This window comes from Erythrolamprus reginae, chromosome 1, assembly GCF_031021105.1.
Source record: "Erythrolamprus reginae isolate rEryReg1 chromosome 1, rEryReg1.hap1, whole genome shotgun sequence".
NCBI lineage: Eukaryota > Metazoa > Chordata > Lepidosauria > Squamata > Dipsadidae > Erythrolamprus > Erythrolamprus reginae.
In genome coordinates this window covers 27948744-27966728 of record NC_091950.1, presented here as the reverse complement: position 1 = coordinate 27966728, position 17985 = coordinate 27948744, and the positions used below count along the sequence as shown (strand labels likewise).

At 47.7% G+C, this 17985-nt stretch overlaps 1 protein-coding gene across 3 annotated transcripts in view; it reads right to left on the bottom strand.

The window, feature by feature from the left end:
* The window catches only part of PIK3R2 (phosphoinositide-3-kinase regulatory subunit 2), a 68775-nt gene that overhangs the window by 3177 nt on the left and 47613 nt on the right, over positions 1–17985 (bottom strand). For all 3 annotated transcript variants that reach the window (XM_070748166.1, XM_070748175.1, XM_070748186.1), the window contains 5 exons: positions 17314–17439; positions 15860–16002; positions 11093–11269; positions 7435–7506; positions 256–426 (listed from right to left, as the gene is read on the bottom strand). In XM_070748166.1, the coding sequence (XP_070604267.1) occupies positions 256–426; positions 7435–7506; positions 11093–11269; positions 15860–16002; positions 17314–17439 (689 nt within the window). The remainder of the gene's footprint in view (positions 1–255; positions 427–7434; positions 7507–11092; positions 11270–15859; positions 16003–17313; positions 17440–17985) is intronic.

Sequence of the window (17985 nt, the reverse complement as noted above, 5' to 3'; positions counted from 1 at the left end):
TTTTCTGCCGTCAGTCTTCTATGTTTCTATGTTTCTATCATAACTTCAAATGGTCGCTGATGAAGCGTTCGCTAAGGAAGGACCACCTGCATTTATTATGGAGTGAAAAATACAGCACGTCATGCCAGGTTTCACCATAACACAGGCAGCAACCGATTCAGGTCAGCTGATCAAGCAAGTCAACTAAATTTAACTAAGCTTGATTGTTTTTTTTTAAATGAACAGGAAACAAAAAACTTTAATAAGACGACTCACACCACCGAGCAGGCGTAGCACCCTCGCTGGCTGCTCTCCCGAATAAGAAAGGTTCCATCGCGCTTGCCCACCAGCATTTCCTCTGCCTGGTTGCGGTTGATCTTGCCTACATACCATGTCCGGTCATCGTGATGGGGCAGCTCTTCCTCATCCTCCATCATGGAGTATTGGCTGCAGGGAAGAACGAATTTATTTATTTTTATTTTATTTTATTTATTGGATTTGTATGCTGCCCCTCTCCGTAGACTCGGGGCGGCTAACAACAGTAACAAAAAAAACAGCAGGTAAATCCAATACTAAAACAACTAAAAAACCCTTATTATAAAACTAAACATCCCTACAAACAAACATATCATACATGAATTGTAAAGGCCTAGGGGGAAAGAATATCTCAGTTCCCCCATGCCTGACGGCAGAGGTGGGTTTTAAGGAGCTTACGAAAGGCAAGGAGGGTGGGGGCAATTCTAATCTCCAGGGGGAGTTGGTTCCAGAGGGCCGGGGCCGCCACAGAGAAGGCTTTTCCCCTGGGCCCCGCCAAACGACATTGTTTTGTTGACGGGACCCGGAGGAGGCCCACTCTGTGGGTCCTAACTGGTCGCTGGGATTCGTGCGGCAGAAGGTGGTCTCGTAGATACCCTGGTCCCGCCAAACGACATTGTTTTGTTGACGGGACCCGGAGGAGGCCCACTCTGTGAGACCTAACTGGTCGCTGGGATTCATGCAGCAGAAGGCGGTCCCTGACATAATCTGGTCCGGTGCCATGAAATGCTTTATAGGTGATGACCAACACTTTGAATTGTGACCGGAAACTGATCGGCAACCAATGCAGACTGCGGAGTGTTGGTGTTACATGGGCATTTTTGGGAAAGCCCATGATTGCTCTCGCAATCATGGTGAGAATACAAAGGGGAAGCTGTCCAGTTCCCTGAAAAGGAGCTCTGTAGAAGACTGCCCTCCAACGACACTGCCACTACCAACACAGAGTCCCACCGCCTTCTTGCCAGAGCCCTGAACCATTGGCATAATCCTACATCTTGATTTGTCTTAAGGTATTTCCAGGGTGTCCAAGGGGAAAGCATTTTGAAAATTCCCTGGCATTTCCTTGTAACATGCGATTTAGTTAAAGCGCGGTCGTAGATGACGTCATACCAAATGGCTAAGCCGTGGAGAAATATCGGTAGCTGAGGAAGCAAGTTGTTGCCACAGTTATGCTCATTTTTGCTTGACTCTGCTAGGCAGTGCGATTCGGGGGTTTTTTTTACATGATTTTCCCCTGACTTTGAAACATTTTAATACAGTTTGGGCTTTTTCCTGATTTATTCCATTTTTTTACGAATTCCCTGATATTTCCGATTCCAAACCGCCGATTTCCCTGATAATTCCCTGATTTCTCTGTTTTCCAGGTTTGCTGGACACTCTGTATTTCCTACTGTGAATCCTAAGTATCTTAAGTATCTGAGACAGTGGTACCTCTACCTAAGAACGCCTCTATTTATGAACTTTTCTAGATAAGAACCGGGTGTTCAAGATTTTTTTGCCTCTTCTCAAGAACCATTTTCCACTTACAAACCTGAGCCTCTGAAACTGTTACCGGAAAAGGCAGGGAGAAGCCTCCGTGGGGCCTCTCTAGGAATCTCCTGGGAGGAAACAGGGCTGGAGAAGGCAGGGGGAAGCCTCCGTGGGGCCTCTCTAGGAATCTCCTGGGAGGAAACAGGGCCGGAGAAGGCAGGGGGAAGCCTCCGTGGGGCCTGTCTAGGAATCTCCTGGGAGGAAACAGGGCCGGAGAAGGCAGGGGGAAGCCTCCGTGGGGCCTGTCTAGGAATCTCCTGGGAGGAAACAGGGCCGGAGGAGGCAGGGGGAAGCCTCCGTGGGACCTCTCTAGGAATCTCCTGGGAGGAAACAGGGCCGGAAGAGGCAGGGGGAAGCCTCCGTGGGACCTCTCTAGGAATCTCCTGGGAGGAAACAGGGCCGGAAGAGGCAGGGAGAAGCCTCCGTGGGACCTCTCTAGGAATCTCCTGGGAGGAAACAGGGCCGGAAGAGGCAGGGAGAAGCCTCCGTGGGACCTCTCTAGGAATCTCCTGGGAGGAAACAGGGCCGGAAGAGGCAGGGAGAAGCCTCCGTGGGACCTCTCTAGGAATCTCCTGGGAGGAAACAGGGCCGGAAGAGGCAGGGAGAAGCCTCCGTGGGACCTCTCTAGGAATCTCCTGGGAGGAAACAGGGCCGGAAGAGGCAGGGAGAAGCCTCCGTGGGACCTCTCTAGGAATCTCCTGGGAGGAAACAGGGCCGGAAGAGGCAGGGAGAAGCCTCCGTGGGACCTCTCTAGGAATCTCCTGGGAGGAAACAGGGCCGGAAGAGGCAGGGAGAAGCCTCCGTGGGACCTCTCTAGGAATCTCCTGGGAGGAAACAGGGCCGGAAGAGGCAGGGAGAAGCCTCCGTGGGACCTCTCTAGGAATCTCCTGGGAGGAAACAGGGCCGGAGAAGGCAGGGGGAAGCCTCCGTGGGGCCTCTCTAGGAATCTCCTGGGAGGAAACAGGGCCGGAGAAGGCAGGGGGAAGCCTCCGTGGGGCCTGTCTAGGAATCTCCTGGGAGGAAACAGGGCCGGAGGAGGCAGGGGGAAGCCTCCGTGGGGCCTGTCTAGGAATCTCCTGGGAGGAAACAGGGCCGGAGGAGGCAGGGGGAAGCCTCCGTGGGACCTCTCTAGGAATCTCCTGGGAGGAAACAGGGCCGGAAGAGGCAGGGGGAAGCCTCCGTGGGACCTCTCTAGGAATCTCCTGGGAGGAAACAGGGCCGGAAGAGGCAGGGAGAAGCCTCCGTGGGACCTCTCTAGGAATCTCCTGGGAGGAAACAGGGCCGGAAGAGGCAGGGAGAAGCCTCCGTGGGACCTCTCTAGGAATCTCCTGGGAGGAAACAGGGCCGGAAGAGGCAGGGAGAAGCCTCCGTGGGACCTCTCTAGGAATCTCCTGGGAGGAAACAGGGCCGGAAGAGGCAGGGAGAAGCCTCCGTGGGACCTCTCTAGGAATCTCCTGGGAGGAAACAGGGCCGGAAGAGGCAGGGAGAAGCCTCCGTGGGACCTCTCTAGGAATCTCCTGGGAGGAAACAGGGCCGGAAGAGGCAGGGAGAAGCCTCCGTGGGACCTCTCTAGGAATCTCCTGGGAGGAAACAGGGCCGGAAGAGGCAGGGAGAAGCCTCCGTGGGACCTCTCTAGGAATCTCCTGGGAGGAAACAGGGCCGGAAGAGGCAGGGAGAAGCCTCCGTGGGACCTCTCTAGGAATCTCCTGGGAGGAAACAGGGCCGGAAGAGGCAGGGAGAAGCCTCCGTGGGACCTCTCTAGGAATCTCCTGGGAGGAAACAGGGCCGGAGAAGGCAGGGGGAAGCCTCCGTGGGGCCTCTCTAGGAATCTCCTGGGAGGAAACAGGGCCGGAGAAGGCAGGGGGAAGCCTCCGTGGGGCCTGTCTAGGAATCTCCTGGGAGGAAACAGGGCCGGAGAAGGCAGGGGGAAGCCTCCGTGGGGCCTGTCTAGGAATCTCCTGGGAGGAAACAGGGCCGGAGGAGGCAGGGGGAAGCCTCCGTGGGACCTCTCTAGGAATCTCCTGGGAGGAAACAGGGCCGGAAGAGGCAGGGGGAAGCCTCCGTGGGACCTCTCTAGGAATCTCCTGGGAGGAAACAGGGCCGGAAGAGGCAGGGAGAAGCCTCCGTGGGACCTCTCTAGGAATCTCCTGGGAGGAAACAGGGCCGGAAGAGGCAGGGAGAAGCCTCCGTGGGACCTCTCTAGGAATCTCCTGGGAGGAAACAGGGCCGGAAGAGGCAGGGAGAAGCCTCCGTGGGACCTCTCTAGGAATCTCCTGGGAGGAAACAGGGCCGGAAGAGGCAGGGAGAAGCCTCCGTGGGACCTCTCTAGGAATCTCCTGGGAGGAAACAGGGCCGGAAGAGGCAGGGAGGAGCCTCCGTGGGACCTCTCTAGGAATCTCCTGGGAGGAAACAGGGCCGGAAGAGGCAGGGAGGAGCCTCCGTGGGACCTCTCTAGGAATCTCCTGGGAGGAAACAGGGCCGGAAGAGGCAGGGAGGAGCCTCCGTGGGACCTCTCTAGGAATCTCCTGGTAGGAAACAGGGCCGGAAGAGGCAGGGAGGAGCCTCTGTGGGACCTCTCTAGGAATCTCCTGGGAGGAAACAGGGCCTCCACCCTCCCTGTGGTTTCCCCAATTGCACACATTATTTGCTTTTACATTGATTCCTATGGGAAAAATTGCTTCTTCGTACAAACTTTTCTACTTAAGAACCTGGTCACGGAACGAATTAAGTTCATACGCAGAGGTACCACTGTACTTCCTATAGAGCCGTGATGGCGAAACTATGGCACATGCCCTATGTCAACTCCAACGCATATGCACACACTAGCCAGCTGAATTTTGGTCTTGGGGAAGGCCGTTTTTCCTTCCAGAGGCTTCAGGGAAGCTTCTGTGAAGTCCCAGAGTGAAAAAAACCCTTCCCAATGGGCAAACTGGAAGTTCGGGAAAAAGGGACTTCCGGTTTGCCTGTTGTGCTGTTTTTCACACTCAGGAGCCTTCAGGGAAGCTTTCTGAAGCCTCTGCCAAACTTCCCGTTTCCCCATTTTTTTCACTGTCCCAGGCTTCAGTGAGACCCATCGCATGTGTGGGGATGGGGTGAGGGCGGAATTGTGTACATGCGCAGGGGCTGCACGGGGATGCGGATGCAAGGGGGGAGGGGATGGGTGTGGGCAGGCGCCATCATTGCTATGGGGCAGTGTTTCCCAACCTTGGCCGCTTGAAGATATCTGGACTTCAATTCCCAGAATTCCCCAGCCAGCAAATGCTGGCTGGGGAATTCTGGGAGTTGAAGTCCAAATATCGTCAAGCAGCCAAGGTTGGGAAACACTGCTATAGGGAGCCGTGGTGGCGCAGTGGTTAAAATGCAGTACTGCAGGCAAATTTGCCCACAGCCTGGAGTTTGATCCAGATGGAGCTCAAGGTTAACTCGGACCTCTATCCTTCCGAAGTCAATAAAATGTAAAATTGTTTGGCCAATTGCTGATATTTGTAAACTGCTTAGAGAGAACTGTAAAACTCCAGTGAAGTGATATGTAAGTCACAGTGCTGTGGTTACATCTGTCGGCAGTGAAGTCTCAAAATGGCCTCAGTCAGGCCAGCTGTGGGTCTGTTACTTGGAACCCTGACAATGGCCTCCAAAATACCAAAGACTACTCTCTCTTCTCCACTTTCGAGATGAGATATTATTAAAGAACATCCAAGGTCGGTAAAACGAGGACCCAGATTGTTGGGGGCAATATACTTACTCTCTGTATACTGCTTAGAGAGGGCTGTAAAGCACAGTGAAGTGGTATATAAGTCTAAATCTCTGGGACCGGCTTCTGCCGCACGAATCCCAGCGACCGGTTAGGTCCCACAGAGTTGGCCTTCTCCGGGTCCCGTTGACTAAACAATGTCGTTTGGCGGGACCCAGGAGAAGAGCCTTCTCTGTGGCGGCCCCGACCCTCTGGAACCAGCTCCCCCCCAGACATCAGAGTTGCCCCCACCCTCCTTGCCTTTCGCAAGCTCCTTGAAACCCACCTCTGTCGTCAGGCATGGGGGAATTGAGACTTTTCCCTTCCCCCTAGGCTTATAGAATTTATACATGGTATGCTTGTATGTATGAGTGGTTCTTTAAATTGGGGGTTTTTAGATTATTTTTAATATTAGATTTGTTTACATTGTCTTTTTATTGTTGTTAGCCGCCCCGAGTCTTCGAAGAGGAGCGGCATACAAATCTAATAAATACAAATAATACAAATACAAATAAATGCTATAAATGCTATTATCCTGTTATGAAGTAGCAATTTCCTTCCTTAAGAGGACAATAGATATGATGGAATTCCAGGCCTATGTAAAACAAAAAGATCCAGAACTCAGAATTCGGTCCAAGATCATATGTCGATCTTTTGTTGATTTTATGGTGAGCTTATTTAAAATCTTGGAAAGCTCACTGAAGACTCTGCCACAAAGATGCCTTTCCAATCCCCTGCTAGTTGTCCATTTATTAACTCAGTGGTTCTCCACCTTTCTAATGCTGCAACCCCCTTAATATAGTTCATCATCTTGTGGTGACCCCCAACCATAAGTCTAGCGCCAATTCTCTCAACAAAGCTTTAAGCTGACTGGCAGGAAGGTCAAAGGGACACACCCACTGTAAACACCTGATTGGTTGGATTGTAAAAATATGTTCCAAAGCGCCAGAATTGAAGCTTTAATTCCTATGGGAAATTTGTCTTTTCCCATGGGGTTAGGAGACCCCTGTGAAAGGGTCATTCGACCCCCAAAGGTTGTGTTGTGATTAGCTCTGGCCCAGCTCCTGCCCCAAGGACTGTGGATGTGGAGGAGACATCCACATGCTGCAGGCCTGTTTTGCCCCCGGTGGAATCTTCTGATGAAGGCTCCTCTGACCAAGAAGACATGAGTGGCAGGGAGGAGGAGAGTGTGGCAGACAGCTCAAAAGGAGATCAATTATCTCTCTCCTCCTTGGATTCAGAACAAGAGTTAATGATACAGCCACGCATGTGGAGAGCGATGCATAGGCAGCAACAACTGAGAGATTATTATCAAAGAAAATGAGGCCACCTGTGGTTGGGTGGGGCTGTGGTAATTAGCGAGGCTGCTATAAATAGCAGCCTGTGGGTTTGGCCATTGTGGAGGATTATCTGATCCTTGTGTTTCGTGCCTGCTTTACTGACTTTGACCTTTTGTGTGCTGCTTTTTCACCGCTTTGAAACTAAACCAGGGCAAAGTGTGTTTCACTTTGTGAAAGAAGAAGGACTGTGAATTGCCTCACAGCTGCAAGCTAAGTATCACGGAACTGATAAGGGACTTGTAGAAATTACCAGTTTGTTTGGAGACGAGTGCTCTTTGCTATACCAAAAGAGGGCTTAGATTAAGTGAATTTTCATTATAAAGAACATTGTTTTGAATTTTCAAACGTGTGTGTGTCTGAAATTTGTACCTGTGAATTGTTGGGAGAAGTCTACCAGAGAGCCCGACAGAACAGGTTGAGAACCACTGTATTAACTGAACACACCAGAGTTTCAATCTGAAACCTTCTGAATACAAAACAATCTCCTGTAGACATAGATGGTAAACTATCTCGGAGCAAAATAAGAATGGAGCCACTTACTCCTCAGTTTCACTCTTGATACCGAGCCATTCATTGATCTTCTTCTGACGAGTCCCCTTCTGGGTCAACCATCTGGAGGCATTAAAAAAAAAAGAAACAAAAATGGCATATTTTTAAACAGCACTTAAGGGACGTTCACGAAATTGTTCTTCCAGGCCTAGTAAATTAAGATGACAATTGTGACCACATCAAGAAGGCTTTGGTGCATAATTATAAAAGGGTAATTATTCAAAGTGTTGGTTATCACCTATAAAGCCCTTCATGGCACCGGACCAGATTATCTCAGGGACCGCCTTCTGCTGCACGAATCCCAGCGACCAGTTAGGTCCCACAGAGTGGGTCTCCTCCGGGTCCCGCCAACTAAACAATGCCGCTTGGCGGGACTCAGGGGAAGAGCCTTCTCTGTGGCGGCCCCTGTCCTCTGGAACCAACTCCCCCCAGAGATTAGAATTGCTCCCACCCTCCTTGCCTTTCGTAAGCTACTTAAAACCCACCTCTGTCGTCAGGCATGGGGGAACTGAGATACCCTTTCCCCCTAGGCCTTTACAATTTTTATGCATGGTATGTCTGTATGTATGTTTGGTTTTTATTATAATGGGTTTTTAAATTGTTTTTAGTATTGGATTATTGTTATATGCTGTCTTATTATTGCTGTTAGCCGCCCCGAGTCTCCAGAGAGTGGCGGCATACTAATCCAATAAATAAATAAATAAATATTTGCATTCAGCCCTAGTGGGTTAAAAAATTCTAATGTTAAAAGAACATTTTTTTAAAAAAAATCATTAAATAGTTATTTTAAACTTAGCTGTCCCAAGAACATGTTAATATAATGTTCTGTTATCTAACCAGAAAAATAACATTTTAGAAGGAGATCATACCCCCCCTTTCAGATAAGCAAAGCCACTCATTGGATAGCTTTCGTCAGCCCCTTTCTTAAGCTTTTAACTATTTTACACAATCAGGTTGAAAGCCTTGTAAGTCTGTACAGTACGTACTTGCTTTAGCACTGAATGATGAGAGCACATGCATTTTGTGGGCAGGCCACTGGGGGGCAGGATTACACTATCAAAAAGGCAACTGGAAATCAAAGTAGCTCGATTTTTGACCCTAACGCACTGCTTCTCAAATAGTGGGGGGTGCCCTGGGGGGGGCAGAGCAGAAGTGGGCTATTGTCTGGCCGAGGAGGGGGGGGAACGCAGTGGGGTAGCAAAAATGCAGCTCCAACCCAGAGCACCCAATTTGCACTGAAAAGATGTTGAAAGAAAATGCAAGGCGTCCTGCATAAGCTACGGCTTGCATGGTAGTAAAAATTTTGGTAGCCCTTAATTGGCACAGAGTGATGCTGGGGGGGGCACGTGTGACCCCGTGGTCCCTCTCAATTGATTCCCCCAGATGGGGAGTGTTTTCCCAGTTGCACGCTGCTCCGAGCCCACAAGAGAAGGCGGCCAAGCGGGGCGTGCTGGCTGCATGAGTTTTTATTGTTCTCGGTGGGCGCCGCAGTAGTTTAAGTTTAAGTTTAATCAGATTTGTATGCCGCCCCTCTCCACAGACTCGGGGCGGCTCACAGCAACAGCAACACAATGTACAACAAATCCAATATTTAAATTAATTTTAAAAACCCCACAAGTTAAAACCAATCATACACACTAGCGTACCATACATAAATTTTATAAGCCTAGGGAGAAGGAACATGTCAATTCCCCCATGCCTGACAACAGAGGTGGGTTTTAAGGAGCTTACGAAAGGCTAGGAGGGTGGGGGCAACTCTGATATCTGGGGGGAGTTGGTTCCAAAGGGTCGGGGCCGCCACAGAGAAGGCTCTTCCCCTAGGCCCCGCCAACCGACATTGTTTAGTTGACGGGACCCGGAGAAGGCCAACTCTGTGGGACCTAACTGGTCGCTGGGACTCGTGCGGTAGAAGGCGGTCCCGGAGATATTCTGGTCCAGTGCCATGAAGGGCTTTATAGCCATGAATGGTGTGGCGAACCTGCTGATGGGAAAAAGCACCGAAGGGCACCCTGAAGCTTCCTTCCCCACCGTTTGCTGTGAGTGCCTGGCAGAGGCAGCGCTTATGGGCCAGGCCGGCAACCCCAAAATATTTGCTTGATTAAGTTGTCCTGGCCCTTTGTCAAAGAGTAGCAACGGCAGCCTATGCCTACCTAACCGAAAACAGGCTCCACTGAGTTTAGGGTGACTTACTCCCAGGTAAGTGGGTAGAGCAGCCTTCCCCAGCCAATAGTTTGCCTGCAGCTTATAATAAGTAAAATGATAAATATTAACACTAAAATTCCATTGGGGCCCAGATCGGAGAATTGGGTGTGCGTGTGTGCGAAATGTTTACTTCTTTCCTGGGGGAGTGGGGAGGCGTGTAACAGAAAATAATTGAACCCAGAATTTTCCATCAAAAATCAGGATGATGATACATCAAGGCACCCACGTGGCTGACCCAATTTTATGACATTTTCTGCAGCAGTCGTTAAGCAAATGTAGCCATTGTTAAGCAACCCCACTGTCTGCAATAGGGTTGGGTTTATTTCTTGCATGAAACTGTAAGAAAATGCTGGTTTCTGGCAAAAAAAAAAAAAGGTTGCAAATTACAGTCATGTGAACTCAATACACTTCAAAGGGCCAGTTGTTAAGTACCCAAAAGGTGCCACGTGACTCTCTGTTTGTCTGTAGGGGGCATTATAACTTTGAATCTAGATAATTAGCGAACTGGAGGCTAAAACATATGAAGAACAGTTGCAGGAATTATGTATGTCTAATGAAAAGAAGGACTAGGGTAGACATGATCACACTGTTCCAATATCTCAGGGGTTGCCACAAAGAAGAAGAAGGCAACCTATTCTCCAAAGCACCTTAGAGTAGAACAAGAAGCAATGAGTGGAAGCTAAACAAGGAGAGAAGCAACTTAGAGCCAAGGAGAAATTTCCTGATAGTTAGAACAATTAATCAGTGGAACAGCTTGCCTCCAGAAGTTGTGAATGCTCCAACACTGGAAGTTTTCAAAGAACAGATTGGATAATCATTTGTCTGAAGTAGTGTAGGGTTTCTTGCCTAAACAGGGGGTTGGACTAAAAGACCTCCAAGGTCCCTTTGAACTAGTGTTCCCTTGATTTTCGCGGGTTCGAACTTCGCGAAAAGTCTACACCATGGTTTTTCAAAAATATTAATTAAAAAATACTTCACGGGTTTTTTCCCTATACCATGGTTTTTCCCACCCGATGACGTCATATGTCATCGCCAAACTTTTGTCTGCCTTTAATAAATATTTTTTTTAATAAACTTTAATAAATAAACAGGGTGAGTAATAATCTGAATGGTTGCTAAGGGAATGGAAAATTGCAATTTAGGGGTTTAAAGTGTTAAGGGAAGGCTTGTGATACTGTTCACAGCCAAAAATAGTGTATTTACTTCCGCATCTCTACTTCGTGGAAATTCGACTTTTGCGGGCGGTCTCGGAACGCATCCCTCGCGAAAAGCGAGGGAACACTGTATTCCTATTCTATTATATTCTATTCTAGATTTTATTCAACTGGTCACTAAGAGATAAGATGAGGACTACCTGTACAGACATCCAACCCATCTGCTTAGGGAAGGCAGATTTTAAACCGCATTTATGCTTGTATTTCTCAGGATGCTTATGAAGAGCACATACACTAAGTACTGGTCACGAAGTTTGCGCAGCTGCAGCAAGTCAGGTTTAAGACTATTCATGCGCTTGTCGATCTCCCGGTTTTCGGAGGCCTGCTGCTTGAGGTCCTGCTCCAGCTTCATCTTGCTGTCATGGATTTCGGTAATGCGAGACTTCAGCTTTTCTGAATTCATCATGATCCTAGGGGGGAAAAAAGACAGAGAGAGGCTGTTAGAGAAACTAGAAAGGCTCAGAAGTTGCCTAAGCAGAGCCAGCTTGGTGAAGTGATGGCTTAGAAACTAGGAGAGTGTGAGTTATAGCCCTGCCTTAGGCATGAAAGTTGACAGGGTGACTGTGGGCCAATCACCAGGAGATTCAATCCTAATCCCATTTTAGGGACTAAAAATCTGACTGGATGACGTAAGCCAATCACCCGGAGACAGCGAGTTCTAGTCTTGCTTTAGGAATGAAAGCCAGGTGGGTAACTTTGGGTCAGTCGCCAGGAGACTGTGAATTCTAGTCCTACCTTAGGCACAGAAGCTGGCTTGGTGATTACCAGTCTTCTTCTTTATGTATCTCAGCGACCAATCAGGTCCTATAGAAGTAATCTGGCGGGGCTTAGGGGAAGAGCCTTCTCTGTGGTGGCCCCGGCCCTTTGGAACAAACTCTCTGGAAATACTTACAGCCCCCACCCTTCTGGCCTTTCACCAAGCCTTGAAGACCCATCTCTGCCAGCAGGCATGGGGGCCGTGTCTGTTGAAAGTTAACTCCGGCCGATGCTGTGACTGGCTTGATCTAGCTGGATAAATATGGGTGATTGTGTTTTAGGATAAATAAGGTTTTAGAATTTTTTTGTTTTTTAGTTTTCTTATATACTTTGTATCGTATTTATCATGTTGTACACCAACCTGAGTCGGTTGAGAAGGGCGGCATAGAAATCTAATAAAATAAAATAAAATAACAAATAAGTCATTGTCTCTCAACCCAAACCCATGTCATAGAGTTGCTGTGGGGAACATAGGAGGAGGGAGGTTTAGATATCTTTGCCATCTTGGGTTACTTATAAACATAGAAACATAGAAGATTGACGCCAGAAAAAGACCTCCTGGTCCATCTAGTCTGCCCTTATACTATTTCCTGTATTTTATCTTAGGATGGATCTATGTTTATCCCAGGCATGTTTAAATTCAGTTACTGTGGATTTACCAACCACGTCTGCTGGAAGTTTCTTCCAAGCATCTACTACTCTTTCAGTAAAATAATATTTTCTCACGTCTCTTCTGATCTTTCCCCCAACTAACCTCAGATTGTGCCCCCTTGTTCTTGTGTTCACTTTCCTATTAAAAACACTTCCCTCCTGAACCTTATTTAACCCTTTAACATATTTAAATGTTTCGATCATGTCCCCCCCCCCCCTTTCCTTCTGTCCTCCAGACTATACAGATTGAGTTGATTGTCTTTCCTGATACGTTTTATGCTGAAGACCTTCCACCCGTTCAATTTTATCAATCTCTTTTTGTAGATGAGGTCTCCAGAACTGGACACAGTCTTCCAAATTAATTAATTAATTAATTAATTAATTAATTAATTAATTGCATTCTTATGCCGCCCCTCTCCACAGATGTGGTGTCACCAGCGCTCTATACAGCAGGATCACAATCTACCTCTTCCTGCTTGTTATACCTTGTTATACCTTATAAAGTAATGAAGACGGGGATAAAAATCTAATAAATAACAGCCGGGGTGGCGCAGCAGGTAGAGTGCTGTACTGCAGGGCCACTGAAGCTGACTGTAGATCTGTAGGTCAGCGGTTCAAATCTCATCACCAGGCTCAAGGTTGACTCAGCCTTCCATCCTTCCGAGGTGGGTAGAATGAGGACCCAGATTGTGGGGGCAATAGGCTGGCTCTGTTAAAAGGTGCTGTTGTTAACATGTTGTAAGCCACCCTGAGTCTAAAGAGAAGGGCGGCATAAAAATTGAATGAGTGAGTGAGTGAGTGAGTGAGTGAGTGAGTGAGTGAGTGAGTGAGTAAGTAAGTAAGTAAGTAAGTATATCTCCGGGACCGCCTTCTGCCGCACAAATCCCAGCGACCAGTTAGGTCCCACAGAGTTGGCCTTCTCTGGTTTCCGTCGACTAAACAATGCCGTTTGGCGGGACCCAGCGAAAGAGCCTTCTCTGTGGCGGCCCCGACCCTCTGGAACCAACTCCCCCCAGAGATCAGAGTTGCCCCCACCCTCCTTGCCTTTCGTAAGCTCCTTAAAACCCACCTCTGTCGTCAGGCATGGGGGAACTGAGATATTCTCCTCCCCCTAGGCTTACAAAAAACTTATGCATGGTATGTCTGTATGTATGATTGGTTTATTAAATTAGGGTTTTTAAATTAACTTGAATATTAGATTTGTTTATTTTGTCTTATTATTGTTGTTAGCTGCCCCGAGTCTACAGAGATACAGCATACAAATCTAATAAATAAATAAATAAATAATAAATAATAGATCCTCAGCGGCTGCGTTCCAGAGGGGTAAGGAACAATTTAGTCCAAATATTATGTGTGCGAGAAAGAGGGTGAAAATAGCCCGTGCTTAATGGTTCACAGTATTGCAGAGGCCGATAGTAGAGTCTTTAACCTGGCCAGATTTTGCCCACAGGTGTGAAATAATAAATAGCACAGCTTGGAAGAATTACATGTCTTTTTTGGTGTGAGGTTTGACAAAATGAGAACATAGTAAATATGAGAAATTCTCCCCCCAAGTTTAGACGCAACCACATTGCCTTCTTGACAACACTACAGAAGTGGTTTGTCTCAGCATTTTCCCAGCATTTACAAAAGAAAAAAAAAAATCCAGTCTAACCTACAATTCTGAGTTTCCTGGTGCTTTCCTATTCAAATACCAGGTCTAGTCCTGCTGAGGTTTTTCAAAATCAATAATGGAGGCCCACAATAAAAGCATTTGGAAAGGCCACAGAACAGCGCCAAGAATTGGCTGCAAATTCTAGCTTTTAACTTGACAGCTGGGGGAAATTAAACACACAGGGATTAACCCTATTAACTGTACTTCATTCATTTCAATTAACTGGAAATTGGTGTTTTTCTGGGGGGCCCACCCTCTTCTCTCTTCTGTTTGTGAAATGTAGTCCAGTGGGAAAAGAGGAGAAGATGTAACTACTGTATTTTGTGGAATATAAGATGCACCTCTTCCCTCTCTAAAAGAGGGTAAAAATTTGGGTGAGTCTTATACACCGAATGTAGCCCTGCCCAGTCTCTCAAAGAGAGGTTTCAGAGGGGTTTATCCAGCCTGTGAAACCTCCATTTCAGAGGCTGTTTTTCCTCAGCTTCTGAAATTTCCATTTCAGAGGAGCTTTCAGAGACTGGGGAAAAAAACCCTCTAAAAGGGAGGTTTCAAAGGGTGAGGGAAAAAAGCCTCTGAAATGGAGGTTTTAGAGGTTGGAAAGAAGCCTCTGAAAAAGTGGTTTCACAGGCTGGAAAAAAGCCTCTGAAAAGGTGGTTTCACAGGCCGGAAAAAAGCCTCTGAAAAGGTGGTTTCACAGGCCGGAAAAAAGCCTCTGAAAAGGAGGTTTCACAGGCCGGAAAAAAGCCTCTGAAAAGGAGGTTTCACAGGCCGGAAAAAGCCTCTGAAAAGGAGATTTCACAGGCCGGAAAAAGCCTCTGAAAAGGAGATTTCACAGGCCAGAAAAAGCTTCTGAAAAGGAGATTTCACAGGCCAGAAAGAAGCTTCTGAAAAGGAGGTTTCACAGGCCGGAAAAAAGCCTCTGAAAAGGTGGTTTCACAGGCCGGAAAAAGCCTCTGAAAAGGAGATTTCACAGGCCAGAAAGAAGCTTCTGAAAAGGAGATTTCACAGGCCAGAAAGAAGCTTCTGAAAAGGTGGTTTCACAGGCCGGAAAAAGCCTCTGAAAAGGAGATTTCACAGGCCGGAAAAAAGCCTCTGAAAAGGAGGTTTCACAGGCCAGAAAGAAGCTTCTGAAAAGGAGGTTTCGCAGGCCGGAAAAAGCCTCTGAAAAGGTGGTTTCACAGGCCGGAAAAAGCTTCTGAAAAGGAGATTTCACAGGCCGGAAAAAAGCCTCTGAAAAGGTGGTTTCACAGGCCGGAAAAAGCCTCTGAAAAGGAGATTTCACAGGCCAGAAAGAAGCTTCTGAAAAGGTGGTTTCACAGGCCGGAAAAAGCCTCTGAAAGGGAGATTTCACAGGCCGGAAAAAAGCCTCTGAAAAGGAGGTTTCACAGGCCAGAAAGAAGCTTCTGAAAAGGAGGTTTCGCAGGCTGGAAAAAGCCTCTGAAAAGGAGGTTTCGCAGGCTGGAATGAAGCCTCTGAAAAGGAGGTTTCACAGGCTGAAGAAAAAGCCTCCGAAAAGGTGGTTTCACAGGCCGGAAAAAGCCTCTGAAAAGGAGATTTCACAGGCCAGAAAGAAGCTTCTGAAAAGGAGGTTTCACAGGCTGAAGAAAAAGCCTCTGAAAAGGTGGTTTCACAGGCCGGAAAAAAGCCTCTGAAAAGGAGATTTCACAGGCCGGAAAAAAGCCTCTGAAAAAGAGGTTTCACAGGCTGAAGAAAAAGCCTCCGAAAAGGAGGTTTCACAGCTGGAAAAGCAAGGCACAAAATTTACAACCAATGAACCTGTTCCTAAAGTTCACCTCTGGGAACAGCAGATTGAGGATATCCAGGGAGGCCATCCACCTCACAATCTGCTTTTTTCCCCTTATTTTCCTCCCCAAAAACTAAGGTTTGTCTTATACTACGGTGCGTCTGAGAAATACGGTGTATTCTGAAAGGGTCTCACCGCTGCACTTCCTTCTCATTCCCTTCCCTTCGGAAGCGCTCCACGTAGTCCCGGCTGCATTTCTCTTGCGTCTGGCACTGCTCCTCAAAGATCTTGATGGTTTCGTTGAAGGCCTCAATGGCCGTCCGTTTCATTTGCAGTTCCTGAGCAGGAGGGAGAGAGAGGACGATGGAGTCAAGAGGAAGTACTATGGAAGCCCACCATAAATAGGTAGCAGGTATAGGAAGTTTTGAATGACTATAATGGAGCCCACCCGTTACGTTTGTAAATCATGATGGCTAAACTGACTTCTTTGATAAAAGGAAAAAAAAAAAACACAGAAGTACTTTTGTTTCTACTTGGAAACCCCTTCTGGATTTTGTGCTTGAAGCAGGAACAAACCTGAAACGTTGATTCTGAGTTTTGCTGATTAGTTAGACCTTGTTATAGAAATGGCTAGTTGACATTGCTATGTAAAAATAACAAGTTGAGGTTGGATATAACTTCTTATTCTACTGCACCAAAGTGATGTGAGTGGTCCACGACCAGTTCAGTTAGTCACAGGTTCTGAGGAGGATGAACTGGGTCCATCTTGGTACCCTACGCTTGTTCTTGACAGCTGAGTCACAGAGTGAGAGTGAGGGAGAATTGGAACCTGGGGAACCACCAGTGACTGTAGAAACCCGAATTATGGTAATATCTGACTCAGAGGAGGAGGAGGAGGAGATTGGGGACCAGGAGCCCCTATTAGAAGGTCACGAAGCAGATGGGGAATATCTTTATGGAAAATGTTCTAGAAGCTGAATCTCTAGGGAAGAAAGTTTATCTCTTGGAAACAGTTGACAACACCCGGACAGTATATTAGTGAAAGTTTATGGGTAAAGAGGTGTCAAGAATCAACATTGTAATGGTGGAGGTCCTAGATCCAAGGGTCCAGAAATGCTTTGCTGGCAAACTGCTGTTATCCCTTTAAGTTCATCATGCAGACTACCGGTGCATCCTCTGAGGCCATTGCAGGTGCACATGCGCCCAGGGATGCAAGATTTGGCTTCTGTGCATGCACAGCAAGCCAAATCTCATGCGAAGATGCTCATGCAAATGAGATTTCGGAGATTTTCGCTGATATTTTTACTTCTGTGCATGCGCAAAAAATCGGCGAAAATTGCCAAAATCTCGCTTGCGTGAGCGCGTTCACACATTTAGCTTTCTGCGCAGAAGCCAAATCTCACGCAGGGGCGCGCATGCACACATTGGGAATGTGCAGCTGCGTGGTCATCCTGAAAATCGCCACCGGAGCAGAGCACCTGACTGCTCCGGTAGTGGCCCATCCCTGATCCCCTCCCTCCGTACCACCAGTCTGCAATGGCGGAAAGGCTGGAGATGCGGACCGCTGTTCTATAGGCTTGATTAGGTTGTAAATCAAGGACCGCCTGTAGTCTTTAAAGAGGATTTTAAAGCGGGCAGGCTCCAAGTACCTGCGAGGTGCGTGTGTATTCTTCATACAGAAGGTCGTACTCGCGGCTCTTGTCCTGGTACTGCTGGTGATAGACTTTCAGCTGCTCCCCAACTGCCTCCACGCTGTCCTCCTTCACCACCTGGTCCTGCCAAAACAGAGCAAAGGCTTAAGAGAGAGGTCCCCAAACACCGCAACTTTAAGACTTGTGGACTTCAACTCCCAGAATTCTCCAGCTAGCTATGGACCAACATCAGAGCCAAGAAGGTGGCTTCATCCTGGAAGTTTAAAGTTTGATCTAGACACGGAAGAAGAACAAACTATCTGTACTCCTTACTCGACCCACCACCACTGGCTCTCATGCCCTCCTTTTATTTATTTATTATTTAATTGTACTTTTATGCCGCCCCTCTCCGTGGACTCGGGGCGGCTAGTATTTTGTTCAAAATACTTCCCTTCAGTGCCAACAGCATAAGGTGGCACCAGTTCAGGCTCTCCTTTCCCACCAAGCCACTGCATTGGTTGGTCTGGTTTTTGTCCTCTGAAAATATTTTAGCTGTCTACTGGACAGTAGAGATCAAATTTTGTCTGATGTGCTGGTTATCCTGTGCCTAGAGTAAGGATCCTCAAAGTTGGCAACTTTAAGACTTGTGGACTTCAACTCAAAGAATTCTCTGAACTTATGGACTTCAAC